This window comes from Chroicocephalus ridibundus, chromosome 1 (assembly GCF_963924245.1).
Source record: "Chroicocephalus ridibundus chromosome 1, bChrRid1.1, whole genome shotgun sequence".
NCBI classification, from domain to species: Eukaryota; Metazoa; Chordata; class Aves; order Charadriiformes; family Laridae; genus Chroicocephalus; species Chroicocephalus ridibundus.
In genome coordinates this window covers 218244662-218271578 of record NC_086284.1, presented here as the reverse complement: position 1 = coordinate 218271578, position 26917 = coordinate 218244662, and the positions used below count along the sequence as shown (strand labels likewise).

Here is a 26917-nt window from a genome sequence, read left to right as displayed (position 1 = left end):
TATAGCGCCTACAAACTCTTGCAGAACGTTCCCTATAACGCATTAGCATGTAACTAGTAAAATAAATTAAAAAGATATACATAAAAGAAGCATAATTTTTGGTCCATGCTTCTACTACACCAGCTCCTTTGCTTCAGTCTCAGTTGCAATCTGAAAATCCCAGAAAAATAACTCTTTTTCCCAGATTATTTTTTTTTTTTAATTCTAGCAAACAATTTGCAGCCATCATATGAATTCTTACAGAAGATACTTAGAATTAGGTAGATGTTAGCTAATACACACAGTTTTACGTGGAAACAGAGGTAAAAAAAGCCAAAGAGTTTCAGGTATACTAGATTCTCTTAAGGAAAAACACATTTTTTTAAAGTTTTTAGGCCTAGAAAACGTGCTAGTGGAGCTGTCTTTCAGAGGCCTTGGCTGGCTGGTTGATGAGTAACAAAACACTCTGGCGTAAAATTACTTGGTCACAGAATCACAGACTGGCAGGGGTTGGAAGGGACCGCTGGAGATCATCTAGTCCAACCCCCTGCCAGAGCAGGGTCACCCACAGCAGGTGGCACAGGAACGCGTCCAGGCGGGTTTGGAATGTCTCCAGAGATGGAGACTCCACCACCTCCCTGGGCAGATGGGTAGATGTCGCTAGAAGACGGGTAGATGTGGTGCTGAGGGACATGTTTAGTGGTAACTTGGCAGTGTTGGGTTAACGGTTGATCTCTTGATTGGTTGACTTGATGATGGTCTCTTACAACCAAAACGATTCCATGATTCTATGATCTTGCTGTCATTCCCGTCGTACTTAGCACTTAGTGTGGCCCCACCTTGAATACTGTGTGCAGTTCTGGGTCCCACCATTTAAGAAGGTACTCAAGTACTCAAATGCATCCAGACAAGGACAACAAAGCTGGTGGAGGGGCTGGAAGGAACGTCTTGTGAGGAGCAGCTGAGGACTCTGGGCTTGCCTAGTTGGGAGAAGAGGAGGCTGAGGGGCAACCTCATTGCTCTCTACGGCTTCCTGAAGAGGACGAGTGGAGAGGGAGATGCAGAGCTCTTCTCCCCGGGATCCAGTGATAGGACACATGGGAATGGCCCAAAGCTGCACCAGGGGAAGGTTCAGAGTGAACGCTGGGAAGCATTTCTTTACCGAGAGGGTGGCCAAACGCTGGAACAGGCTTCCTAGAGAGGTGGTGGACGTCACTGGCAGTGTTTAAGAGCCATTAGGACAATGCCCTTAACAACATGCTTTAACTTTTGGTCAGCCCTGAGGCAGTCGGGCAGCTGGACTAGGTGACCCTTGCAGGTCCCTTCCAACTGGAATTCTATTCTATTCTAAGACACAACTCACATCTTGTGACGCAGTATCCAAAAGGAATAAATAAGTCACTAAAACCTCATATGACACCACAAATCTCTGCTTACACACTAATAAAAATAATAACGTTCAGCAATATGGAGAATCTTAATCGTGCTCCATGAGAACATGAGTTAAATACCAGAACTAAACTCAAGCAGCGCTTCCATTAAGAAATGAGCCAAAACTACTTTATTGGCTTGATGAATGTACTACAAGTTAGAAGTAATTCATTATCATGGAATTGAATTAACACTGTTCTCAGCTATTCAGCGCAAGTTCTTGCAAATGTCAAAATTTCTCTGTTCCTTCGGGTTGTATTTGAACTGAAGGGAAGGAGGAGCTGGAGACATGTGAAATTTCTGACAGGCTGTTGATTTCCCGTATGGATGAAGCATGTTTGAAAACTCAAAACTTGACTGATCTGCCGAAGCACATTCTCTGACAGACAATATACAAATCAACGCATCGCATATTAAGAGTTTTTGTGGCGTGTAAGAGTTTTTGTTTGTGTGGGAGGTTGGGCGGGGGGGGGGATTGCTTTATTTTCTGTCATGGAAAATGAACAGCCTTACCTTAAGGTTTTTATAAACTGTCATCTTTAATCAGACACACACAGCGAGACTGTCAGTTCTCATAAAGCATCGGGGAGGCGCGGGGGGGAAAAAGCACAAAAAGCGAAGCTGTTCCCCATCCCTCTCCCGTGCCTGTGCCCCGTTTCTGCGATGGCCTCGCTCAGAACCAAACCTTCCCTTAGCAGTGTCACAACAACAAGCTTTTCTGAAACGTGTCTCTCTAATTTGGCGCCGCAGACTTTACGAGAGCTTGTCAAAGAGAAAGAGAGTTAGGATTCGCCCGCAAGAAACATTCATTCCCGCTGTTGACAGATATAAAGTATTAAATGTCAACAGCGAGGGACGCGTCAGCTAAATGTCTTCTAAACACTCATTAAATTGGGGGGGGGGGGGGGGGGTGGGCGGGGAGAAAAAAAATTCAGTAGGTGGGTGTCAAATCGCTCCCTTAAGATTTCGATTCAGGTCAATTGAAGTAAACAGCAAGTATATGAAAAGTCGCATCGAGCATCTGTCACGCTCAAGGATGAGTATTAACGATTCCAAAATAAGGATGGGAATACGAATCATGGTGGTGATTCCCGGCACCGCAAGGAGAAGCGGGAGTCGAGATCCCCCGGACTTGAGCCCGTTTTCGCGGCCGCAGCGGAGAGGCACCGTCTCCCGGCCTCCCCAGCTCCCGCTCTGAAGGGACGCCACCGCCTACCTTGCGAAAGCACGATTTACATTAACTAAGCGCTATTTTCTCCCTCTCTCTGAAGATAAGGGATACGTCCGAATGTAAGACTTGAAAAACAGAATTCAGGAAATCCGGATGGTTATATTTCTAAGGGCATCGCTGACTTTGAAAGTTTGCAAATAATGTTTTCCTGTGAACCTAACAGCATCTCAGGCTTTTTTTCTTTTACTTAAACTCTTATCCTCTGAATATTATTCAGCCTGTAATACAAACTTTAAGCAGTCAATATTCTAAGTTCCCTCCCCCAACCTGAGTCAGCTTTATCAGTTTCTCCAAAACCAAGTATTTCAGGTTCGATTGCAAAAAGCTCTCATCATTTAGCACTATCTGTGCCTTAAGATTATTTGTCATTTTCCAGCTACTTTAATAATAATATATACCACTTAGACTGATAAAATACCACATATTTTTCTTAACATACTTGGTATCACTTAATATAGTCTAAACATACTAAGTGTAACTAACAAACGAATCTCATTTTCACATTCCTTTTGCTTCCCAAACAACACACTCCCCCGTATTATCCCAAGTTAATTTTATAGGACACAACTACAAGATATTACAGCGTATTTTAAAACCAAATTAGTTGTTTATTATACCAGCTGTACAAATAGATTAAAAGGGATTATCAGCGAGGTACAGACGGGTTCTTAGCTATACACAGAGTTTTGTATCGGTTACGGTCGTGCAGTTGTGGGCGCTGCTCAGCCGCAGCGGCCGGTGATGCTCGCAAAGACCAAAGGGGCCAACCGTGCCATCCCCTCCCCACATTTTAAAGAGAAACAGAGGATTTAAATTCTACATACAGTACCTTTTATCTTGACAGATCCTGAATTAAACAGAAGCCTGACACGATTGTTCCCAAAGCCTGGAAAGCTAAAGCATCCCCACTGCTACCTGCCTGGGCGCAGACATTCTGCGCCTTGTGCACCTCCCTCCCGAGGACCAGCGGGGGCTGAAATTTGACCTTCAGCGGTTCAGAGCTGATTGCCAGCGGTTGGCGAGGAACACGCCGATATCAACAGGCAGCAAAAGTAAATTGCTCTCCTCCTTGATTATTCCCTAAGGCATTTATTTTATTTATTAAAAGGGCAATCACACTTTTATTAGCATTAACATAACGGGAAGAAACAGGAGATTCCAAAAATGCTATCAAGTGAAGAGCTACTGCTTTAAATGATGGAGACCAGTATAAGTTAACATAACCACTGAATTATTAAATTAAAATGTCAAATTATTACCTGCTCTTTACCCCCCAACTCCGACCAATCCGAAATACCAAGAACCAGAAAACTTTGCAGTTCCTTGGACCGCGCAGAGACCGGGGCGTTACGCTTTAGTTTTTGCATCTCAAACCACATCAGCAGAGTCAATGGGTCATTCTGCCTTTCCTTCTTCCTTCTATTATTTTTTTTTGTTTGGGGGGGTGGGGGGGGGGGGCGGGGGTGGTACTCTAATAAATCAACACTTTGTTTTTCGCTTTCTTATTCTCCAGACTTTGGGATCAAAGGCAGTGATTAGAGCACCGCCGACGGGCGCAGTTCCCCGGGACAGACTCTGCCCAGCCGGCAGAGGGGCAATGGGCGCCAAGTGGATTCAGCCTCTCTGGTCCACTTCTTCCCAAGGACACAGCCTGGCTTAGAGGCGACTGTTCCTTCCGAATCAATGAACACTTTGCTTTCTCTTCCATACCCCAACCTTTTTAATTGCTGCTTGATCTTAACGAAGTGTGGCTGATATTAATAAATGGATACCCTCGCGGTCATAATACCCGATATCCAAACAACGCTCAACCGAGTTAGCATCAGCGATGCCTTCACGATTCCAAACGCCATCGGTCCCTCCTGTCCCTCCCCCTTAAGCCTCAAGACTGCAGACATCTGTTCTTCGATTGTCTGGTAATAAACATACTCTATAAAGCATATGTAAAATGATTATTACCCTGAAGAGCCAAGTGCCTTTCAAATGCCAGCTGAAACAAATAAACAACAACAACAACAACAACAACAAAAAATCCCCGTGAAACAAATGTTACAACAGACATCACTCAGGCTGTTCAATATTCCACAACGTAAAGGCTTCGGTATCAGTCCCGCACGTTTTCCTTCCTCTGACGGGAGACGTTAGTCCGCAGGCCAGCAACACCAGAGCTTTCAGGATCCGAGCAGAGGCGGGTTAGCAGCGAAGGATGAAGAAAGCAACCGGACTCTTTTTGGTAACTTTTATACTTTGACACCTCCCGCAATATGTAATTAAGGAAAATCAGATGTGTATTCCTCTTCAATTTGTAAGTGCAATTAGTTTTTGTACGTAGTTAGCAAAATCTATTCCCAGGAATCATCTCCGCTAGAATACCCACTTGTCTTCCAAAAAAAATTCACTATTCGTTTATTACGTGTGCGGTGGTGTCATTAAGCCCTGGTAATTAATCTGGGGCTTGGTGAGTCTCAATTGTCCTAGTGGAAATCAGGGACCCACATCCCACACGGCGCAACATCTCGCTTCCCAACTCTGGCGCATTGCTCTAAATGGATTCGAGGGCAGGAAAACTTTGAAAACCATTTGTATGTGTTTGCCCTTTCACCCTCCACGGTTTTAAGTTAAGAGTTTCTCTAAACAAATCTTCGTTACTGGAGATACGGGGGTTAACTTACAGCTCCCTGAAAGCTTGCTGACTCTGTGCTCTTCAAAGGATCTCAGTCTCAATTTGTAAATTAAGAGAGACCAACAAAAAATGGCTATTACAACCAGTAAACTTAACGCTGTGATTGTGCAACTCTGATGTGACAGACAGTGACACTTTTCACATCAAAGTAACACAAAAGAGAGCAACTCAGATTGATGAATATGAATGCTGTGGTTACGACTCCCCACCCAACGTTATTGTGCTGAATTATGTTGAATTATTATGAACATTATCAATTATTATTGTGTTAAATATGGTAAAGCCATCACTTAATGCGACGTTCAGGCTGTAAATCACCACACCACTGCCTGGTTTCTCAGTCATGCAGTTAGCTTAATACTTTCAGAGGCACTCAGCTTCCTAATAAAATCAGCTGGCCCATACGGTGCTAAAACCACTCCGTCAACGTATGTATGTGAACTTGATAAAAAGAAGAAAAAACCCAAACCCTTCTAAATAAAATATTGATCATTTTGAATTCAAACCAGCCTGTACAAATGACATCGATGAAAGACGATTGAGGCAGGTCATAAAGAACCTCAACAACAAATAGAAAATAAAGCAAGTGAAAACTTCATACCTCTGCAGCAATTACATCTTCAAGAGATTGACACTTAATACAATAACGTCTGGAAAAGGGTGACAAAGATCTATCCAACAAGGAATGCACACATAAGACGATGTGCTAGAAATTATTGCAAATGTCAATATTTTAGCAAATCCGCCACATTCAGCATTTTACAGCCACAGGCAGCATCATAGAGGCAATTTTAACAGAAGTCAATGGGTAAAGCCAGTTTGTTGGTAGGACAGGTCATTGCTACTGACTCCCATCGGGAACAGAATTCCCTGTAGGGAATTACTGTCAGCAAAAGAAATCCAGTCCTACGGTCATCCTAGATACGCTGCACCCCACACATCACAGAATCATAGAATTGCCTCGCTTGGAAGGGACCTTTAAGATCACCGAGTCCAACCATCAACCTAACACTGACAAAAGCCACCTCTAAACCATGTCCCTCAGCACCACGTCTACCCATCTTCTAAATACCTCCAGGGATGGGGACTCAACCACTTCCCTGGGCAGCCTGTTCCAATGCTTGATAACCCTTTTGGTGAAGAATTTTTTCCTAATATCCAATCAATCTTTTTGGCATAGTTACGTTGATGGTTTGACTAGGTGATCTGAAAGGTTCCTTCCAGCCTAGGCAGCTCTGTGATTCTAAACCTCCCCTGGCACAACCTGAGGCTGTTTCCTCTTGTCCTATCGCCTGTTCCTTGGGAGAAGAGACTGACCTCCCCTGGCTACCCCCTCCTTTCAGGGAGTTCTAGAGGGCGAGAAGGTCTCCCCTCAGCCTCCTCTTCTCCAGGCTGAACACCCCCAGCTCCCTCAGCTGCTCCTCACAAGACTTGTGCTCCAAAACACGCATCATGTGCATGCCAAAGTTGAGGATCATGAGCTATGCCTAAGATAGCAACAACACACACATTTACTCTGTTGATCATGAAAGAAAGTAAAAGCACATTAAAAAAAAAAAAAGTTTTACAGTCTTCACCTACACCCAAACTCACCCCGTCCTGCAGTGAGGAAAGGGCAAGCTGGGTCACGGAGTATTTCCTTTCTCTTCACGCAGTGATTGATGAACTACTTGATGCGAGGAAGTTAAGATGTTGCAGATGGTTGGCACGAAAAAATATATTGTACGCAGATACCTTAATCTTGATGGCAATTATTTTTTATGTAGCAAATTATTTCTCCCGCCTGTCTTGCAAGCTGGTAATGAAAGTGAAGTGTTTGTGAGAAGTGCTATTTAAAGCAGAGCACTCGTGTTTGACTCGGATGGCAAAAAAATAAAGGGGGGAAAATTAAGCAGGAAGGCGAATAGAAAGAAAGAAGTATTTTCACCAGTTTCTAAATCAACGTGAAGTACCTCATCAATACAAATAAGAGCATCACCACCCCCCGCGTGCTTGAAAGAAACCTGTAAATTCATTAAAGATGAACACTGAAGTCCATGTCATAGTGGTCGTATCTTGAACAGCACATCGCATCTTAACCAGCGTCCATCTTTTCTTATAACGAAATGGCTGAAAACTATAAATTATCCCCTAGCAAATTCATTGTTAGCACATTTATTCCATTTTAAAATAGAGAGAGAGGCTGCAACAAAATACGCTTATGAAATTGTACATTTCATTATGGGCACCTAGCAATAAACAAAGAGTGTACAATGTCCACAACCCTTTTTTCAAGGACAGATCTGAAAAACCATAACAAATTTTAATGTCCTCACAAGCTGTTCTCAAGACTATTCCAATAACTACTGCCATGACATCAGAAATTTACATTTGGAGGAATTTACGCACTTTCCCTCTGCATTTTTAAGTCCTGAGAGGTCACAAATGACCACGGTTCTCAGTTACCAAGACAGCAGTCAGAATATCCTTCATCTGGGGATCAGATTCCAATTACTTTTTATTACTATTTTATTATTGCTTGGTTTTAGTGCTGGAGAAAAATGGCCTGTTGCCTAAGTGACCCATCGTGAGTAATACAAGCAGAGGGCAAGGAGGGAAATGCTCTGTAAAGGTGCTAGCGCTGAATAGGGCATGTCTGACGCTAGAGGAAAACCCTGCAAGGAAAAAGCAGAGGTGGAAGATTGACATGAACCGAGAAAAACATCGTATTATTTAATTCCGGCAAAACTAAGATGATGAACTGTTAGACTGCGACGTAAAAAAGAGCAAAATTAAAGTATCAGAGGTGAGTGACTTGGTGAGAAGAGGCTTATTAGAGACTTATTCTGTTTTAAAGTTCCAGCGGTCCTTGATGAGCTGTGAAGATTTTAGTAATTGGCACGGCACTTTAGATCAGGCATTTAATTACCAGTCCATGGACCACACTTGTTTTATCAAAGAATGAACTTACCTTGCAGTTCATAAGGTATCCTTCTGACTTCTTAATAAGCATAACGGCCAGTCAGCAATAAACAATTTGCGATAGTCGGCAACTAAACTTTCCCCAACTTGGGTCAATGATAAATTACAGCGTTTAACACAAAGGGGTGACCCAGGCAAACAATCCCACTCGGTGTGCGAGTTAATTATGAAAAAGATTAAAAAAGCATCGCCAACAAGCTCAACTAGTGATGACTTTTTAACACGCGTGCACATCAACAACTTCACTAGCAAGGCCGTTGCTGCGGGATGTTCTCTCAGAAGCGGCAATGTGCCGGTAAAGTAGGTTAATTCTGCTTGTTCTAATTATTTGCACCTGTAGAAATACGTAGAAAAGCCTTACTTACCTGAGGAGGGGGTGAAAGATGATGGTAATGTTTCTGGCTCCTGGTTTGCAGACAAACTTGGATCCGCCACCTTCAATTAAGTTATCATCCGGTCCTCCTGGAAAATAACATGAAACAAGTTGTCTAACAGATCTGAACATCCCTCGAATTTTAGATAGTACATGATAATTAAGCATTTAGGTCTGTCTAACTGCTCCGTTCCTTGTGAAAGATCAGTAATTAACGTAAAGATACACTCTTCCTATCCTGTTTCTGCTCAGAAAACGTACTCCCAAAGCAACAGGAACAATACAGACTGTATTTATACATCACTTTAGGCTGCTCTTTCCACAGCTAGCGACAGGATTGCAAAAAGACCGATACGTGCAGGTCTTGGCACAGGACCCAGTTTCAGCTGCGGAAGAGTTTCCCAGCCACACGGGATGAATATCCCAGTTGGGCTGAAGTCCAGTGTACTGGACCGGAGGTGCTAACACCATACCCATCACCCAGACCAGAGATGACAGATACCATTAAGAGACTTGAGCCTCACAGGTCTTCAAAGTTCTTCACAGTTCGTCACCCCACAGACAAATGGGGACCTCCAGCCTGAAGCTTGAGTGACTGTAGCAGCTTTCGGAACAGCCCCAAACCAAACACACAGCTCTCAATTTGCACAAGCACACACTTAAATTATCCTTTCTCAAAAGCACAAGGGCCTTCACCTTGTGTAAAAAGCACCCAAGGTCTTGGCCCCGTGGATGAGATGCATTTTGAAGCACATCGTGCTTGGAAAAGGTTTCAAGAGCAGCGCTTCACTGGGTTTCACTGCTTCCATATCACTGTATGGAAGAATCCTGCAGCTCTGACGGATGATGCCACCATTCAATCCCTTGGAAGGCAGCTTGGCTTTGATTGCCAGTGACGTGACATTTTAACTTATTTATTACATCTAACGCTACGGGGTCTCTCAGGACTCCATGTCCTACACAGAATCTTGTAATTTCCCAGCAGAAGTCTCTGTTGCCCGAGTTCCAGTTGCATACAAAGAGGCTCTCGGCTATGTGAAAAATGAACTTGTTGAGTTTGGCACGCTCCTTGGTAGCAAAACACAAGCCCAGAGAGCATTATTGATAGACCCCAGGCCCAGACTGAAGGTCTCTGAGTGGCATGAAAACACCCACCTACGTGTCATTACATCTGAGCCAAAGATACTTCCATAGGCAGCTCCTAACACTAAAAGACTTTAAATTAGGACACTGAGAGAGGAAAAAAGGGGGGAGGGCGAACCTCAGTTTCCTAAAACCTTTGCATTTCCTGACAGCAACAAAGTCCATCTTTCAGAAGAAAACATTTTTAGGAGAACAAGCCAGACGCCCCACACGTAAGCAAATGAAAGCATCAGAAAAAAAATATCACATCCTGAAGTGAGCAGCAATTCAGCACATCATCCCCTTTGGTCATGCTCCCTCGTCACAAAGCACAGACCATCATCTTTGTTGGTATTATTTGACAAGTAACCCTACCAAGTGTGTTTTGGGGCTAAGAACCTCAAATTCCACAAATATGAACTTGGGCGAAGTCTTTATATCCCAAATGTTATCAAGTCCTTCTCATTTCGCATGTGAACTCTCCTTAATGATTGAATAATAATAAATACAGAACCTAATCACATTATTATGATAGCTTTATAGGCAGGAAAATGACAAAGTACTTGAAATCAAAACACCACCAGCAGATTATCATTGAATTTTTTGACCCTGACTTCTGCCTGCCTCGGAATGAGAAGAAGAATGTCGCCAAATTAGAAAGCGTAAGAGGAGGAACACGACCAATGAGTAAGTGACTCTGTTCTTCTTTTCAAAGTGAAGTTTATCTTCTTTAGCCCATTACCTGCAACCAATCCACAAAAATAAGCTCTTTGATGATGGATTTAATTGACCCTCCTGTTGGCAACCTCAAACTAACGTGCAAGGACCAAGGAGGTCACCGATGCCAGGTCCTCCATACCCTGAACGGTCTCTCCAGGCCAAGAGTGTTTTGTACAAGAATTCACGGCACTGGTGTAGGTTCCCTATTAAAAGGGACAATATTAAATTCCCTGTGGAGTGGGAAATCCATGTAAACTGTGCATATCTGTAGTCGCAGTACTTCCACAAGCCAACTCAGCTCCCCAGTTGCACCGTTAGAACATGGAGCTTCTTGATAAATCCTGCGCTAACGTAAGGACTCACAAAGCACAAAGAAGCGGTTGAGAATAGAGTTTGTAAAACTTTACCGACTGTGATTAGAAAGCTGTAGCTGTTAAAAGAAAAAAAAAGTTCAGGAACTTCATTCTGCATTTTACAAAGTTAACTTGCACAATGTGACAGTTTAATCGTAGAAGAAAAAAAAAAAAAAAAGCGGCGCAACTTCTAGGAAAAGAAAATTATTCATTTCCCCTGTTAATGTCAGACCCTGCAATTTCCAGGGGGGTCTGTGTCTCAACTGACTTATTGAAGAATTCATCCAAGCGTGAACTACTGAGGCATGAACTAGGAAATACAGGCTCAAATTAAGAAAGGGGTGTGATTCTTGTTACACCAAGTCACCCTGCACTAATCAATATTATTGACTGGGGTGAACTCCATAGCAAGGAATAAAGCAATCTGTCTTATCTGCTTGGCCACATTATGCGAGATTTGAGGAGAACAGAACACCGGCACCGAGAGAAAAATATGCTTTTACATCTTCTCCGCTCTTAGCTTTCAATTAATAATCATGAATGCTCTGCATGTAGGTGTAAGCTACGAGGAAAAGTAATTTTGTTTGTATTCAAATATTTTTACCTTGAAAAATAGACTCAGATATAAGTCTTATTCCTGGCGATGCCTTGTACATACCAACAACAGCTCAGCTCTGCACCAGCCCTTGCGAATCCCAGCCGCCTGCACCGCACCTTCGCCCCTCGCGCATCCCCAGTGTCCCCGAGCCAAGCTGTCACAGCCCGACACCAGCACAGCTGCGTTCACGCACGGCCACGGCGCACACAAGCAAATGCCGCCACTTACCGCAGTTTACAACACAGTAGTTTTGGCGAAAAGCCCAAACTGGAGCAAGTGAGAGCTTGTGTTACCTTTGCCTGGATATTCAAGTGCAAATCTCTCGTGGGGACTCTCCCTGGCTACATCGAGGTCTGAACTGTGCATTTACACCGACCGGACAACACCACACCCCCCCTGCAGATATGCCCGGTGCTGGAGAGCCAACGGGCATCTCCATACAAATACGCCATGAATATCCCTTCATCCCCGTTGATTCCTACCAAGAGCATTGCTTGAGGCTGTTCAGCCTGGAGAAGAGAAGGCGCCAGGGAGACCTTCCAGCCCCTTCCAGTCCCTAAAGGGGCTCCAGGAAAGCTGGGGAGGGACTCTGGCTCAGGGAGGGGAGCCATGGGACGACGGGGAAGGGTTTTAAAACTGGAAGAGGGGAGATTGAGATGAGATATTAGGAAGAAATCCTTCGCTGTGAGGGGGGTGATCCCCTGGCCCAGGTTGCCCAGAGAAGCTGTGGCTGCCCCATCCCTGGAGGGGTTCAAGGCCAGGTTGGACGGGGCTTGGAGCAACCTGGGCTGGTGGGAGGTGTCCCTGCCCAGGGCAGGGGGTGGCACTGGGTGGCCTTTAAGGTCCCTTCTACCTCTAACCACTCTGTGATTCTCTGATTTCTTGCAGGGAGGTTAATAATCGTTCATCCAAAGAAACCAATACCAGGCAGCTCTGCAGGAAACAGGTAGGAGATGAAGGAGGAGTGGAAAAAATGTCCATTGTTTTTCTTTTTGTTGTTTTTTTTTTTCCCTCCTTATCAAGATGATTAGCAGAGAGGCATTTCGCATAGTCTCTCAAACAAGAGCTCAGCATGCGAATACTGTACTGCCGAGCTGTCCTGAACGCATGCCACATACACATGAGCAGATTCCAAGAGAAGAAATCCATCCTCCTTATCGGGGATTACGCCTCATTCCCAGAGAGCACTGAAGATTTTCAGCTGTAAGTGCTCAACTTTCTTGCCATGAGAGCTCCCTACAAGCACCGACCACGGGACTAACCATCCCTGCTCACTGAAGCACAACCGCACGATGTACAGCACTCCAATAACCATCGGGACGGAGCATACATCACCGCTTCAGCAATGCCATACTTCGGAAATCTTTCGTTCGGGTGGCACGGTTTGGGTTTTTTGTTGATTTTTTTTTTTTTTTTACTGTAAGGTAAGAAACTATAATAGCCACAAGGAAAATACCTCAAACTTTCAGAGCTGTGAGAAAGTCCTATTCTTGTAACAGCTCCTTCTTGAGAGCACCAGCTTGCTGATTTAATCTGTCTAGTAATAAATTATGAGGGGGGGAAAAAAAAAAAAAGAAGAAAAAGAAAAACTTTGAGGTGAAGTGAAATTTGTCATACAGTTAATGATATCCTCACGCTGTGCTAGCAATGAAGTGTGCCCACCTGAACACCGCTGCGAGTGGGAGTCAGAGACGGGTCCATTAGTAACGCAGATGAATGTTTCTGAAATGGAGCCTAAAATGTCATGCTTCAATATGAAAAAGCATTAGATTACTGAGAAAGCCAGAATTTCTGCACGCATTTCAAGTCTGAACAAACATTAAGAGTGCCTCAAGTTTTCCATTCCGCCTAGTATTTTAAAAATTTAAATATTTGCCATGGATATTTTGCAGCCCAGAAGGCCAGTCACATCCTGGGCTGCATCAAAAGAGCCATGGCCAGCAGATCCAGAGAGGGGGTTCTCCCCCTCTACTCTGCTCTCGTGAGACCCCACCTGCAGTACTGTGTCCAGCTCTGGAACCCTCAGCACAAGAAGGACATGGACCTGTTGGAGCAGGGCCAGAGGAGGCCACGAAGATGATCCGAGGGCTGGAGCACCTCTCCTATGAAGACAGACTTTTCAGCCAAACAGGCACGTACTGAGCAATTAATTCTTCGGCACCTCTCCCTGATCAAAGCACCTTTCCTAGCCAGCCACTTCACGTTAATCTATGCAACCATAAAAAGAAGAAAGAAATGGGATTTGAAGCCACAACAATCAAGCAACCAACACAGCTTGCAAATCAGTGCCAGCCCCTCCACTCTGAGCACCAGAGCAAACCTACAGGAGAAAAGGAACCAGTTCAGATCACAGAATCATAGACTGTGTTGGGTTGGAAGGGACCCTTAAAGGCCATCTAGTCCAGGGGCATCTAGAGCAGGGACATCTTCAACTCGATCAGGTTGCTCAGAGCCTCATCCAGCCTGGCCTTGAATGTCTCCAGGGCTGGGGCCTCCACCACCTCTCTGGGCAACCTGGGCCAGTGTCTCAGCACCTTCAGTGTAAAGAACTTCTTCCTAATGTCTAATCTAACCCTGCCCTGCTCTAGTTTAAAGCCATTGCCCATCGTCCTATCGCTACATGCCCTCGCAAACAGCCCCTCCCCAGCTTCCCTGTAGGCCCCCTTCAGGTACTGGAAGGGGCTCTAAGGTCTCCCTGGAGCCTTCTCTTCTCCAGGCTGAACACCCCCAACTCTCTCAGCCTGTCTTCATAGGAGAGGTGCTCCAGCCCTCGGATCATCTTCGTGGCCTCCTCTGGCCCTGCTCCAACAGGTCCATGTCCTTCTTGTGCTGAGGGTTCCAGAGCTGGACACAGGACTCCAGGTGTTACTCCTTCTCAAAAGTTGTTGATTATGGGGAGATCAACACCACAGCTATTACCTGTCCACCATCCTCAAGGTACGGAAATACAAATTTTCATTTAGAACGAAAGGGAAGAAAGGAACCGCTGCCCAAAGAGAGCAAAGTGGGCTATTAGAAAAGAAACTCAATAGAAAAGAGCAATTCATCTGTGGTATAACGGAACAGTAACTCTGGGGGTTTATAGAGGAAATCTCCTGCCTTTTTATATTTCTGTACTTTAGGACTCTATTGTCTTACAATGGCATCCACTTAAACAAAGTCGCACACAACGCAAGCATCAACTCCTGTTTTTACTACACTGATTCACAGCAGTGACTCAACGTATTGGCGTGCGCATTTAAGTTCTTTTTATAAGGAAAGAGACATAATTGTTCTTCTCAAAAATTCTTCTGCACGTCTGGAATCGTCAAACTTAACTGCATTCAGGCCATTTTTCGAACTGCTCTGAGACACCTGCTTTAGTAGAGCCCACGCGGTGTGGTGCATGCTTGAACCAAGGGCTCAGCAACCCACTCTCCTGGCACTTGCTCTCCTACACCATCAGCATCAGCAAGGAAGGGAAGGGGAAGGATGCGGTCCACTCTCCAGACTGGTCTCTGCTGGGGAACAAAGCAGACAGGGAATCCAGCATCCTGCACCTAAAATTAGCTTTTGTGAGCTTCACGTCAGCCAGGCAGCCCTACAAGCAGTGTGACAGAACCTAGGTAGGTCTTCCCTGAAGCTGAGTAGGTTTATCCAAGTGAACAAATACAACAGAAGCCCCAGAAGGGTCCAGACCCATTCTCCAACCAGCCTGTGTTTGAAGGCCAGCTCCACAGAAAATAATCATCAGACTTCCAAATCCATCGACCTTTCCTCTTGAAAAAACACCGTCTTTGAAGACTTATGCTTTTGTTAAGAATACTGTTTGGCAGACAGCCTCAAAACACTGCACTTTCCCACTGGTGTAGGTCAACTCTGGGTTGATAACTGCCCATTTCTGAGCCATGTTCTCTTCTTTTCTTGCTGGTCCCCTACAGACCACGCACGGGAGCTGTTATGGGTCTGCAAATGCAACTGGAACTGAAACTCAACACTCCAAGTAATACGGTAAAGCAAAGGTTATTTATAAGTGACTGATACAAAAATTCTTCTAGAAAGCCTTTGTAACACCAACCACTTTAGGACTCCACGGACTAAACAGGAGAGACTTCATTTTCTAGTGGCATCTAGTGGACTATTTTAGGCAGACTATTCTGTCTACTCCTACATAGCAAGGATGTTCCCTCTGTCCTCTTCACCCATAAACTGCAGTAGAACCATAAAATCATCTAGGTTGAAGTGACCTTTAAGATCATCGAGTCCAATCATCAACCTAACTCTGACAAAAACCACCACTAAACCATGTCCCTCAGCACCATGTCTGCCTGTCGCTTAAATACCTGATGGTGGAGATGGCGACTCCACCACTTCCCTGGGCAGCCTGTTCCAAGGCTTGACAACCCCTTCCATGAAGAAATTTTTCCTAATATCCATCCTAAACCTCCCCTGGTGCAACTTGAGGCCGTTTCCTCTTGTCCTATCGCCTGTTCCCTCGGAGAAGGGCCCGATCCCCGTCTCCCTACCCCCTCCTTTCAGGCAGTTGCAGAGAGCGAGAAGGTCTCCCCTCAGCCTCCTTCTCTCCAGGCTGAACACCCCCAGCTCCCTCAGCCGCTCCTCACAAGACTCCTGCTCCAGACCCCTCACCAGCTCCGTTGTCCTTCTCCGGACACGCTCCAGCCCCTCAATGTCTTTCTTGTAGTGAGGGGCCCAAAACTGGACACAGCACTTGAGATGGGGCCTCACCAGTGCCCATTACAGGGGGGTGATCACTGTCCTGGTCCTGCTAGGGACTAGGGAGCCTGTAGAGCGAGCACCACACGGCTCCTGTCTCTGGCAGTGACCTACCTGCCTGCTGCCACAGCACATGGGGCTCCCGTTCCCTGTCTCGCAACAGGAAGGAGGGAGGTGAGATGCACCAGCCAAATAAACCTACATCCACGCATTATCAAGACAGACAAGAATAAGCTCCAGCCAATACTTGATTACTTCCTTGCTTGAGGGCAGAAGCAATTTAGGAAAGGTTTCTGACTGAGGAAAGATTGCATTTCTTGTTTGCTTCTCTTAATCACACGCTCGCTCTTTTAATCACGGCAACCGTGAATTTATAGACCAGACCATCAGGAGTAAGGGACTGATGTTTAAAAAAAACCACACAGGCACCCTGCCTTGTACCCAAATCAACAGAGATCAGAAAGACGATGACACTGGCATTACAAGAGACCCCAAATCAATGGGAATTAGGTGGCTAACTGCTTGTAAAATACCGGCTGTCAGTGCTTGGGGCGAGGGCTCTGCAGTGGGAGGAAGGGAGCTCTGAGATGATTAACTGTCTCCAAGGGCAGCTGATTGTTCCCAGCTTCCAGCCTGTCCATCACTTGTCACCGGCACCGACCTCTGCACAGGAGCTACCAACCCTGCTGTAGCCAGGTACACCCTAAATCCACACGGACTATATCCTTTGATCTGGTCCGTTAGTTTGTAAATACTCCTCTTCTTTGACAGAGAGGTGGGATGGGAATTAAGACAAAAAAGGGAGGGAAAAAAAAAAACCACACAAGCAAGCTGACCTTTAAGGTTATAAAGTTATAAAAGCTATAAAGTACCTCACAATTCATTTCTGTAATAGTTCCTTAAGTGAAAAAAAAGTCACAGCAATTCTTCCAGAAGCAGCGTTTGGGGTGATGCTCCCTAACACACGCGCAGAGCAGCTTCCCAACCTAAAAAACTTCACTGGAAAAACACCAGTGTGTAGAAATTCAGGCAGGGCGCCTCGCTGGTTCTGTTTGCCTCACGGAGCAACGGGGCCGTTGTGCTGGGGAACCTGTACGGAGTCCAGAGCTTCCAAAAGATGCACCAGCCCTTGTTTGGTTTGGGGTTGGGACCATGTCAGTCACCACAAGGATCTAAAAACCCCAGCTGAAGTCAAGTCTGATGGCTGGACCATGGCAATTCCCTTTTAGGTATAAAACTGGGGAAGAAGGGAAGAGGCTGTAGCTTGGGTTCAAATTTCTTGAGCCCACGCTCGGCTTCAAAGCGCGCTGAAGGAAAAATGATTTCCCAAAGCAGGAGAGGCAATACTGCCACAAATTGCCTCTCTGCTCAAAGGGAGCACAAGCAGCACGGTGACTGCAGCGTGGCATTTTGTTCTGTACAGGCACAGAGTTCCCAGCCGTCAGAACACACAGCGCTACCAAAAATCTTAAAAAAAAAATAAATTAAAAAATAATCAATGCAGAAACCAAGAGACAGCCGCTGCAGATCATGCAACCCAGACTTCATAGAAAAGTTCTGACTAGTGCAGATCTGGATTCAAGTCATGGGTCTCGTACGGCCCCTGTGACCCCGATCAGGTCTCTGTGTTTCAGTTTCCCGACAGGGGAATTGAAATAGCGACTCCAACCTTCCCCCTGTAACGCTATTTTGAGAAATGCTGTAGACAAAAAGGAACAAAGGTTTTATTCACTCTTAAATTAATGCTTAGACTTCAGCTTTCCGTTTCACAGGGAATATGTCTCCGAACCGACGGCACCACCTATTCCAACCGCTGCCTGAAATTTCTGCCTGAAACAGCTTCTCCTGCTTGTTTTTGACCAACCACCATTCCTCTCCGTTTACCACCTCGCAGGACTTCAGAACGAGAAGCTGATTTGGATGCAGCCACATAGCTGGGGCGCAGACATATTGTTCTGCTGATGTTCCCATGCCCAATCCTTCTACGCTCTCCTCTACCCTCTTGTCTGAGATCCAACACCATATGCATTTAAATCAGTTGCTCTTTAATGTTTCAAAACCTGATTTATTAGTTGCTCACACTCCATCTGCCTTGAAAAACTGCAGCGTGCCTTCACTTTCACAAGGCTGTACAAAAGGTTGAGGTTCAATTTGACTCTACTTTATCATTTGATCAGTGTGTCAGCCGCATATGTGAAGTCCCCTTTCAGCTACAGAATTTGTTTAAAATGCATACTTTTCTTTTTCTTTTTTGTTTTCCAGGCCACGCGACTCAGCGGCAGGCACTTTGATTAATGCATTTGTCAGCTCGCATATTTACTATTTTGTTGGTTTCTCTAGAAATCCTGTGTACAGATGTAAGCTCTCCCAAAGCATGGCTGCAGCATAAATCCTTATCCGAAGCCAGAAAACATGCTCCCGCTAATGAACTGTGATTACTTACACACCGCGCTCGCTTTTCAACTCTTTTCTGCTCCAAGCTTTCTTTCTTTATCTTATCTCCTGTAATGGCAAATGGCTCCTACCTGAATCTTTTGTATTCCTGACATGTTTTCTATTCACTTTTAATGTCAGAAGAAAAAAAAAAAAAACAAACCAGTGAGCAAACAGAGAAAGCAAGTGAAATAAGACAAAGATATTTCTTGACATACAGTCATTTACCGGTTTATATTCTTATAAACTGTTTAACTCTAAAACTTCCCGCGTTTCATCTTCCTTTTTAATACTTAAAAGCTCATGGCCATTTTCGACAAAGAGATCGGTAGTTACAGCAGGACACATCTGGCGAGCTCGTGGCATGACGCTGGACGTGGCCACTCGCCCGCTTCTGCCGCGGGGCAGATTTGCCACAGACCCTCTTATGGGCCTGATACGAGAAATAACGAAATAAAGAGCGTAAAACGTTGCACGGTCTTCTAGAAGAAGTGCACATCTACTGAAATACTTAATTTTTTAACATGAGCACACGGGAAGGAAACGGAGGATTTAGAAACTGTACGCAGCTGGGCCTACAGTAACCATCAGGCTGTCCAAGAAAGCCATCATAGACTTGTTTTCCACGTATTAATGAACGCATCAGTTCTAATGAAGATAAATTTGCCAATCTTTTGACAAGTCTTGAAAACGTTACAAAGCTGGCACGTCAAACAAGGCAAAATAAATCCTACTTGGTTATTCAACACTGTGATGCCTCTCTAAATTCATAACAACAAAAGAATGTCCTCACTCCTCATCTGGGCATACACTAGTGTGAATTAATTCATTTTCCAGCAATATGCAGAATGATCCCTACTAATAACATGGGCTTTCCCCCAGGGAACCGAAATGGATTGTCCATGCCAGTGCACAAAACGCACAAACCAGCTCCCTGCGCCAGCAGAAATTATCAGATTGCTCAGAGTACGACCTGTCAGGCAGCGTTTTTCAACCTGTTCATCCATAATCTCTTTTAGATGGGTTTCCCCACCTCCTTTATCCTCCTCGCTTTGTTTCGCCTGAAATTCAATCAAAGATGAATTAGACTTTAGAAAACAACCAACACGGTGGCTATTTAAGTCGGACGGGAAATTCTAGACCCCGGCGTTAATTTTGCTACAGCTTCTACTTCTCGCGTTTTAATGCAAAACTGCTTCTCCCCAGAGACCGTCCCCGATATTGGCACGAAATCGCATGGGGCTGTAACATGACTCACGCGCCAATAAAAAGGAGGGTAACTCAACCCTCAGCAGACATTAGCAGTTGCAGGAAAACGGCCAGAACTTTAATCACAATTCTTTCAAATGCAGCCAGGGATTTGGAAATGCTGTTATTCCAGGATATGACCCTAATACAGTGCTTAATCAAAGCCCTTGCCGGCACAAGAATAACCTGACAACTTCAATAAAACACCATTTCATAGGAGCCAGTGCGTCAGAATCACGCTGTGTCTCATGCAACTCTAGAAAGAAGAATGACCAGTCCTTCCTATATATGTTTCTGTACGTTTCTATAGACAGGAAACTTAAGATTTCTCTAACTAATGACCAAGAACTCCTATGAGCTCTGTTTTAGTGACATTTCTTAAGGGACTTCTTTAAATTCCTTTTTTCACTTGGTGCTACTGCTTTGCAGGTATCAAGAATAAGCAAAGCTCAAAAAGCACACGCTGAAAAAAACTGTTCAAGTACTAACAATTTTCTTATTTTAAATTTTACTGAAAAGCATTCAACAGTCACAGGCCAAAGCAGCCAAGATTTGAATGTTTCAGCTTCATCAGAAAAAATACTTAATTTGTGGCTCCCGCTGATCCCGTAGGCTCCAGCAACAGCAGCTCTCCAGTTTGGCAGAGCCTTACCTACATCTTCACAGAACCACAGAATCTTCATGGTTGGAAAGGACCTTTGAGATCATCGAGTCCAACCAAACAACCTACAATCTCTGCCACTAGAGCGTGCCCTGAAGTGCCACATCTAGACGTTTCTTCAACACCTCTAGGGATGGTGACTCAGCCACATCCCTGGGCAGGCTGTTCCAGTGCCTGACCACTCTGTCAGTAAAGTAATTCTTCCTGATATCTAATCTAAACCTCCCCTGCCGCAGCTTCAGCCCATTTCCTCTGGTCCTGTCATTATTCCCCTGGGAGAAGAGGCCAACACCCACCTCTCTCCAACCTCCTTTCAGGGAGTTTTAGAGGGCAATGAGGTCTCCCCTCAGCCTCCTCTTCTCCAAGCTAAACATGCCCAGCTCCCTCAGCCTCTCCTCATATGCCCTGGTCTCCAGAGCCCTCACCAGCCTGGTAGCTCTCCTCTGGACACACTCCAGCACCTCAATGTCCCTCCTGTACAGAGGGGCCCAGAACTGAACACAGCACTCGAGGTGAGGCCTCACCAGTGCCCAGTACAGAGGCACCATCACTTCCCTGCTCCTGCTGGCCACGCTATTCCTGATACAAGCCAGAATGCTGTTGGCCTTCTTGGCCACCTGGGCACACTGCTGGCTCATGTTAAGCTGGCCGTCCACCAGCACCCCAAGGTCCTTTTCTGCTGGGCAGCTTTCCAGCCACTCTGCCCCAAGCCTGTAGCGTTGCTTGGGGTTGTTGTGACCGAAATGCAGGACCCGGCACTTGGCCTTATCAAACCTCGTACAGCTGGCCTTGGCCCATGGATCCAGCCTGTCCAGGTCCCTCTGTAGAGCCTTCCTACCCTCAAGCAGATCAACACTCCCACATAGTTTGGTGTCATCTGCAACCTTACTGAGGGTGCACTCAATCCCCTCATCCAGATCACTGATAAAGTATCTTCGGATATTTTCCATTCTAATTTCCAAAATTAAAACAAATTCGTGCTCTTTTGATCAGCCACAAGACACAGAAGTGCAGGCGCTAGTGCAGAGCAACCAGGAACTGCAAACTTGGCAGCAAGTGTGTACTTTAGAAGGCGGCAGAGGAACGGGCACAAACCAGAGTCATTCCTGTGCCTCGGAGTACGTTCCCTAAGTGTGGAAGCTTCCTCTTGCAGCACCAGCGAGAAGCCTGGACAATGGTGTCTCCAAGCTGTGTTGTACCACCTGTAACCGCAGTCTGCAAACCCATCGTTCTCTCTTTAAAAATAGATGTAAGCCGTTCTGCGCCTGAAAGGAGTGCCGAGTTCAGAGGTCCCCCTCTGCTGTGGTCCTAACCTTTCAGCTTCAAACAGCCACAAAACTTACTTTGAAAACTACTGTTCATCAAGAAAAATCAGAAGCCGAAGAAGCCTTATCTGATGGAGGGAGTGTTCAGAGAGCGCTTCCCCCCTCTCCATTTTCCACCTCCAAGGGCTACTTACAACTGAGGGAAGCGGCCAAACCAGAACACAGGAAGAGAGTTGTGTTATTTGGAGCGACACTCGGTAATACAAAAGGTCCCACAACACAGGAGAAGCGGCAGATCTAAAAGGTTTCCCACCTCCCACCGAATTTCACGATCTGTCTCGTACTCCCAGGGCAAGGCGCTGTGTCACGGGGCACGGAGGGAGAAGTTATTGGCTGGCGCGGAGCCGCGTCAGGCACCATCCTCAGCGTACCCTGCACCCCAGCACCCACTCAACGAGTGAAGGAGCCCAACAAGCACAGAATTGTCAATCCACGCTTCAATCCATAAAATTAGATATGAATTAAAGCAGTAAGACTGTCAGCAAAAAGTTGTTTGCTCTTTCATAGAATCACAGAATGGTTCGGGTTGGAAGGGACCTTAAAGATCATCCAGTTCCAACCCCCCTGCCCTGGGCAGGGACACCTCCCACTAGAGCAGGATGGTCAAAGCCCCATCCAACCTGGCCTCTTTCTTAAGGAGGAATCGATATCCTTCTTAATAATGAGATTTCGTTTTTTTCTTTTTGGAGGGCTGATGCTTGGATCAGTTTTCCAGGCTCTTTTTCAGAGCAGTGAAAAGTCAAAGGATTTAGGCATCAAGATGACTCCGTACCCCATCACCAGCTGAGGGCAAGAAGATTTTTCCCACCGCTGCCACCGTACTTGACCAGGTGAAATATTAGGAGGAATCGAAATAAGGCTGGAAACCACCTGGACTCAAATTATGACCTCTGTCTAATATAAAATAGCTTTATACCATTAAAGGAAAGTGAGCCTCGCAAGAACTGGTTAAATCTATAGCTTTGCCTGTAGAGCTGTGACGACAGCGGGGACTTTGGTCCCTAACATCCCTACCCGACATCGCCACGCTGGCGGAAAGCTGTGAATAGCTGGAATGCTGTAAACTCTGCCAGCAGACGGTTGCCCATTCCCAGGACACAACGTGACAGGGCTTTCACGGGATCCTTGCAGATGAAGGTAGAAAAATATCTGCTCGGTTCCCCTGCGAATAGATGACAAAGCCTTCCAACGCATGAGATGAGCTGGCTTGCTACGCTACCACTTAACTCAAAGACTGCAGAAAAGAGTGAAGAAGCAGCTGAAATCAGGAAAACATTGTACAAGCATCCATTGTTCTTAAAATAATGGGCTCTGGGAACAAAAGTGTCTCAGGTGCTACTTTTGTGGTACTTAACATACCTTAAGCCGGACCTCTGAGTAACCCGTTAACACCTCCCTCGCTACAAGAGGGACATTGAGGTGTTGGAGCGTGTCCAGAGAAGGGCTACAAAGCTGGTGAGGGGTCTGGAGGACAAACCTTATGAAGAACGACTGAGGGAGCTGGGGTTGTTTAGCCTGGAGAAGAGGAGGCTGAGGGGAGACCTTATCACCCTCTACAACTACCTGAAAGGAGGTTGTAGAGAGATGGGGGTTGACCTCTTCTCCCTGGTGACAAGTGATAGGACGAGGGGAAACGGGTTCAAGTTACGTCAGGGGAGGTTTAGATTGGATATTAGGAAACATTTTTTCACTGAAAGGGTTATTAAACATTGGAATAGGCTGCCCAGGGAGGTGGTGGATTCACCATCCCTGGAGGTGTTTAAAAAAAGGGTAGATGGGGCACTGAGGGACATGGTTTAGAAGTGGCTCTTGTCAGGGTAGGTTAAAGGTTGGACTCAATGATCTTAAAGGTCCCTTCCAACCTCAACAATTCTATGATTCTAACTACTTTTACATCTTTCTTTTTACCACGTACCATCCTTTTCTAATGACAGGTTTCAACATATCAGTGTTCAAGGGCCTATTGCTGCATTCTTTTTTTGGCAATAGATCACATGTCCCAGTGCCACACACTTACACACTAGAGCGGAGCTTCCTTTTCCAACCATCTGCTTGTTGAGCTAATTCAAACTATTATCAGTTTTACCCACAAGAAAAGACACTCCAAGCTTCAAGGAGACAGCTACAGTTTCACCAGGGGAGGGGAGGCGGGGGGGAAAAGCAGCACAAAGAAACTCGTCTAACAATGAGAGAAATGTCAAGAAATAGAAATGTCAAATCCCTCAGGGTGGAAAAAAAAAATAATAATAAATTCCAACCCCAGTTCATCTCTCCAAGCACTACATTTTGTAATGAAATTACACTCTATAGTCTTTCCTCAGGGAAAACCTGCTCCAACTAATCAGACTGTTGTTTTTTTAAAGTTCAAAACAAATGCAAGAATGTCTACGCAGCATTCGTGCCCGAGCTGTCACGAACTGCATTTAACTCTTTGCAAGGAAAAAGGTCTCCATCTTGCCACCGGAACCCTGCAAAATGGCTCTCAATATGGAAATAGTTTGAAATATCTCAATGTTTCCCTCGATGCTTACCACATAGGGCATCTTTCCTCTGTTTTTTAAAAGATTAATCTTCAAAATGTGCCCAGCGGTTTGCTTAGCAAATCAAATGCTCTCCTGAATCCTCCCAAAAGCCTTTGTGGTGCAACCACTTTGGACGGTGTTCCTCAAATCCTTAGCAGAGCCAGCTCTTGCTTCTGCTAGCTTTTTTTAATATATATATTTTTAAGTAAAAACCAAAACCCCATGGCTCATTCACACCTAGGACAACCGGACACCGATTTACAGCTGCGACACTGAGGTGGTGACGTAAACCAAGTACGCAGTAGTTGCTTCCCATCCCTCAAAACACTTCCCTACGGACACCAACAGTGGGAGATGACCATCATTTCAAGCACTGTCAGATGCCTCCAGCACAGCTGGGAGACAAAGTAGCCCAAGCAGTGGTGCCTTGTTCCACGGTGGCACGGCCAAGAGGTGACACAACAGGAATTTTCACAGAGATGCACCTGGGCTCTCCCTGGCACACACCAAAAGAGTAAAACAGGGGAGACATCCCAAGTGCTCTCAGGCACAAAATCTTCTGCTATCGCAGTGTTTGAGACCATCCAGATCTACAGCATAGGCAACAATACTATAAAAAGTCAAAACTCTTGAAGAACAGGAAGCATTTGCTCACTAGCCAGGTCATTTATACAAAATGCTACAGCCTTCAGTCACCTCATGCAATGAAATCCTAACAAAAGGCAAGATACTGTAGAAGTTGGTGTTGACTCAGTTGAAACGTATTTCTTTCTGGCCGTACCCACATGGATGAGTTCCTACAGATACTGCAGGAGGAAAAGGGTTATTAGCTCAGGCACAGAAGTGTGCCAGCCAATAACGTGACTTCCAGCAGGGTTCTGGTGTTGCCTCCAGCAGCTCAGACCATGGGCAGAGCAAACACCATCATCCACTTGCATCCATAAAGACACCTCTCTGTTTTCCATGCACACTCGTGAGAAAAGGGGCTTTAACAAAAGGAAGAACACTCCTTTTTAGACAGAAGTCTAGAACTTGTCTATTAAATTGGGTCTGTACAGAAGAAAGGCTGGACGGGGCTTTGAGCAACCTGGTCTAGCAGAAGGTGTCCCTGCCCACGGCAGGGGGGATGGAACTAGATGAGCTTTAAGGTCCCTTCCAACCTAAACCATTCTATGATTCTATGATAAAGCTTTCAATGTCCCTTTTCTATGACCAGGTGAGAAAACGGATCTCATTCTGTTGGCCAAGGGATCTCTCTGGCTTGCTTACTTTCTGCCTGGCTGTACTTGTAAAGTCACTTAAATTTAAAATAAGAAAACAATTTTTATTTCAGTAGCTTTGTCAGTGGTACATGTCTATATAAGAGGTAATGCATAAGGCAATAAAGAATTAAAGTTGTTCTTTTGCAAATAAAAGCATTGACCACAAGAACTAAATGAAAGAAAACTCTAAATCAAGTAGGTATAAGAATTTGCTTCCCCTTATTAAAGCAAGAAGGTATGATTGATAACACGCGTACTCCTGCCGCATCGGCCCTTGGAGCATCTGGAATTTGGAAGAGAGGGAGCAAGACGAAGACCTTATAGCAGCCTTCCAGTCCCTAAAGGGGGCCTACAGGAAGGATGGGGAGGGACTCGTTATCAGGGAGTGTAATGACAGGAGGAGGGGTAACGGTTTTAAACTGAAAGAGGGAAGATTTAGATTGGATATCAGGAAGAAATTCTTTACTCTGAGGATGATGAGGCACTGGAACAGGTTCCCCAGGGAAGTTGTCAATGCCCCATCCCTGGAGGAGTTCAAGGCTGGGTTGGACGGGGCTTGGAGCAACCTGGGCTGGTGGGAGGTGTCCCTGCCCAGGGCAGGGGGGTGGCACTGGATGGTCTTTACGGTCCCTTCCAACCTGAACCATTCTGTGATTCTAGGATTCAACACAGTGTGTGGAGCTGCTGATCAACACATTTCAAAAGCCAAATGCACACCGCTGTGTGTCCAGTCTTCTCCATCACAAATTCCTCTACAATATTAAGGTAACCACTGAGCTTCTGCAATAACTCACAAACGGACCCGCTACAGATGCTGCAGCAGACCCAAATCCTCTGCCTTTGGGGCCAGGCGAGCCTCTCCTGCTTTCCATCCAACCCCCGAGAAGTCTAGTTTGATCTGAGAGAGCGCCACAGCCTCTAACTTAAACACAAAGAACACATTTACAGTTATTTCTACAGGATGTTTAGTTACACACAAAATAACAGCCAAAAGGCTTGTATCCGTTAACTGTTCACCCTGAAAGGTTTAATTATTTTTATTTGTATAAATTAGATGCACGCCCTCCTCCCTGCCCATAAATAAAAAAATGTTGATCTCTTCTGTCTGGTTATTCTTAAGGAATTGCTCTTTATTAGCAAAAACCAATACTAAGGGTTAGTTGAATACTTTTGGAACAACCTTTCATTATGTGTTACTATTTCAAGATTTTAATTCTCTTCTTTAAAACTATTTAGAAGCTGGAAATATTTACTAGCTGCCTGCGATCAGATACACTTAGTTACCAAGGAAACCTTCAGCTT

At 45.3% G+C, this 26917-nt stretch overlaps 1 protein-coding gene across 1 annotated transcript in view; it reads right to left on the bottom strand.

The window, feature by feature from the left end:
* EXOC4 (exocyst complex component 4) overlaps positions 1–26917 on the bottom strand; it is a 429176-nt gene that overhangs the window by 217344 nt on the left and 184915 nt on the right. The window contains exon 10 of the mRNA XM_063323708.1: positions 8651–8747. Within this exon, the coding sequence (XP_063179778.1) occupies positions 8651–8747 (97 nt within the window). The remainder of the gene's footprint in view (positions 1–8650; positions 8748–26917) is intronic.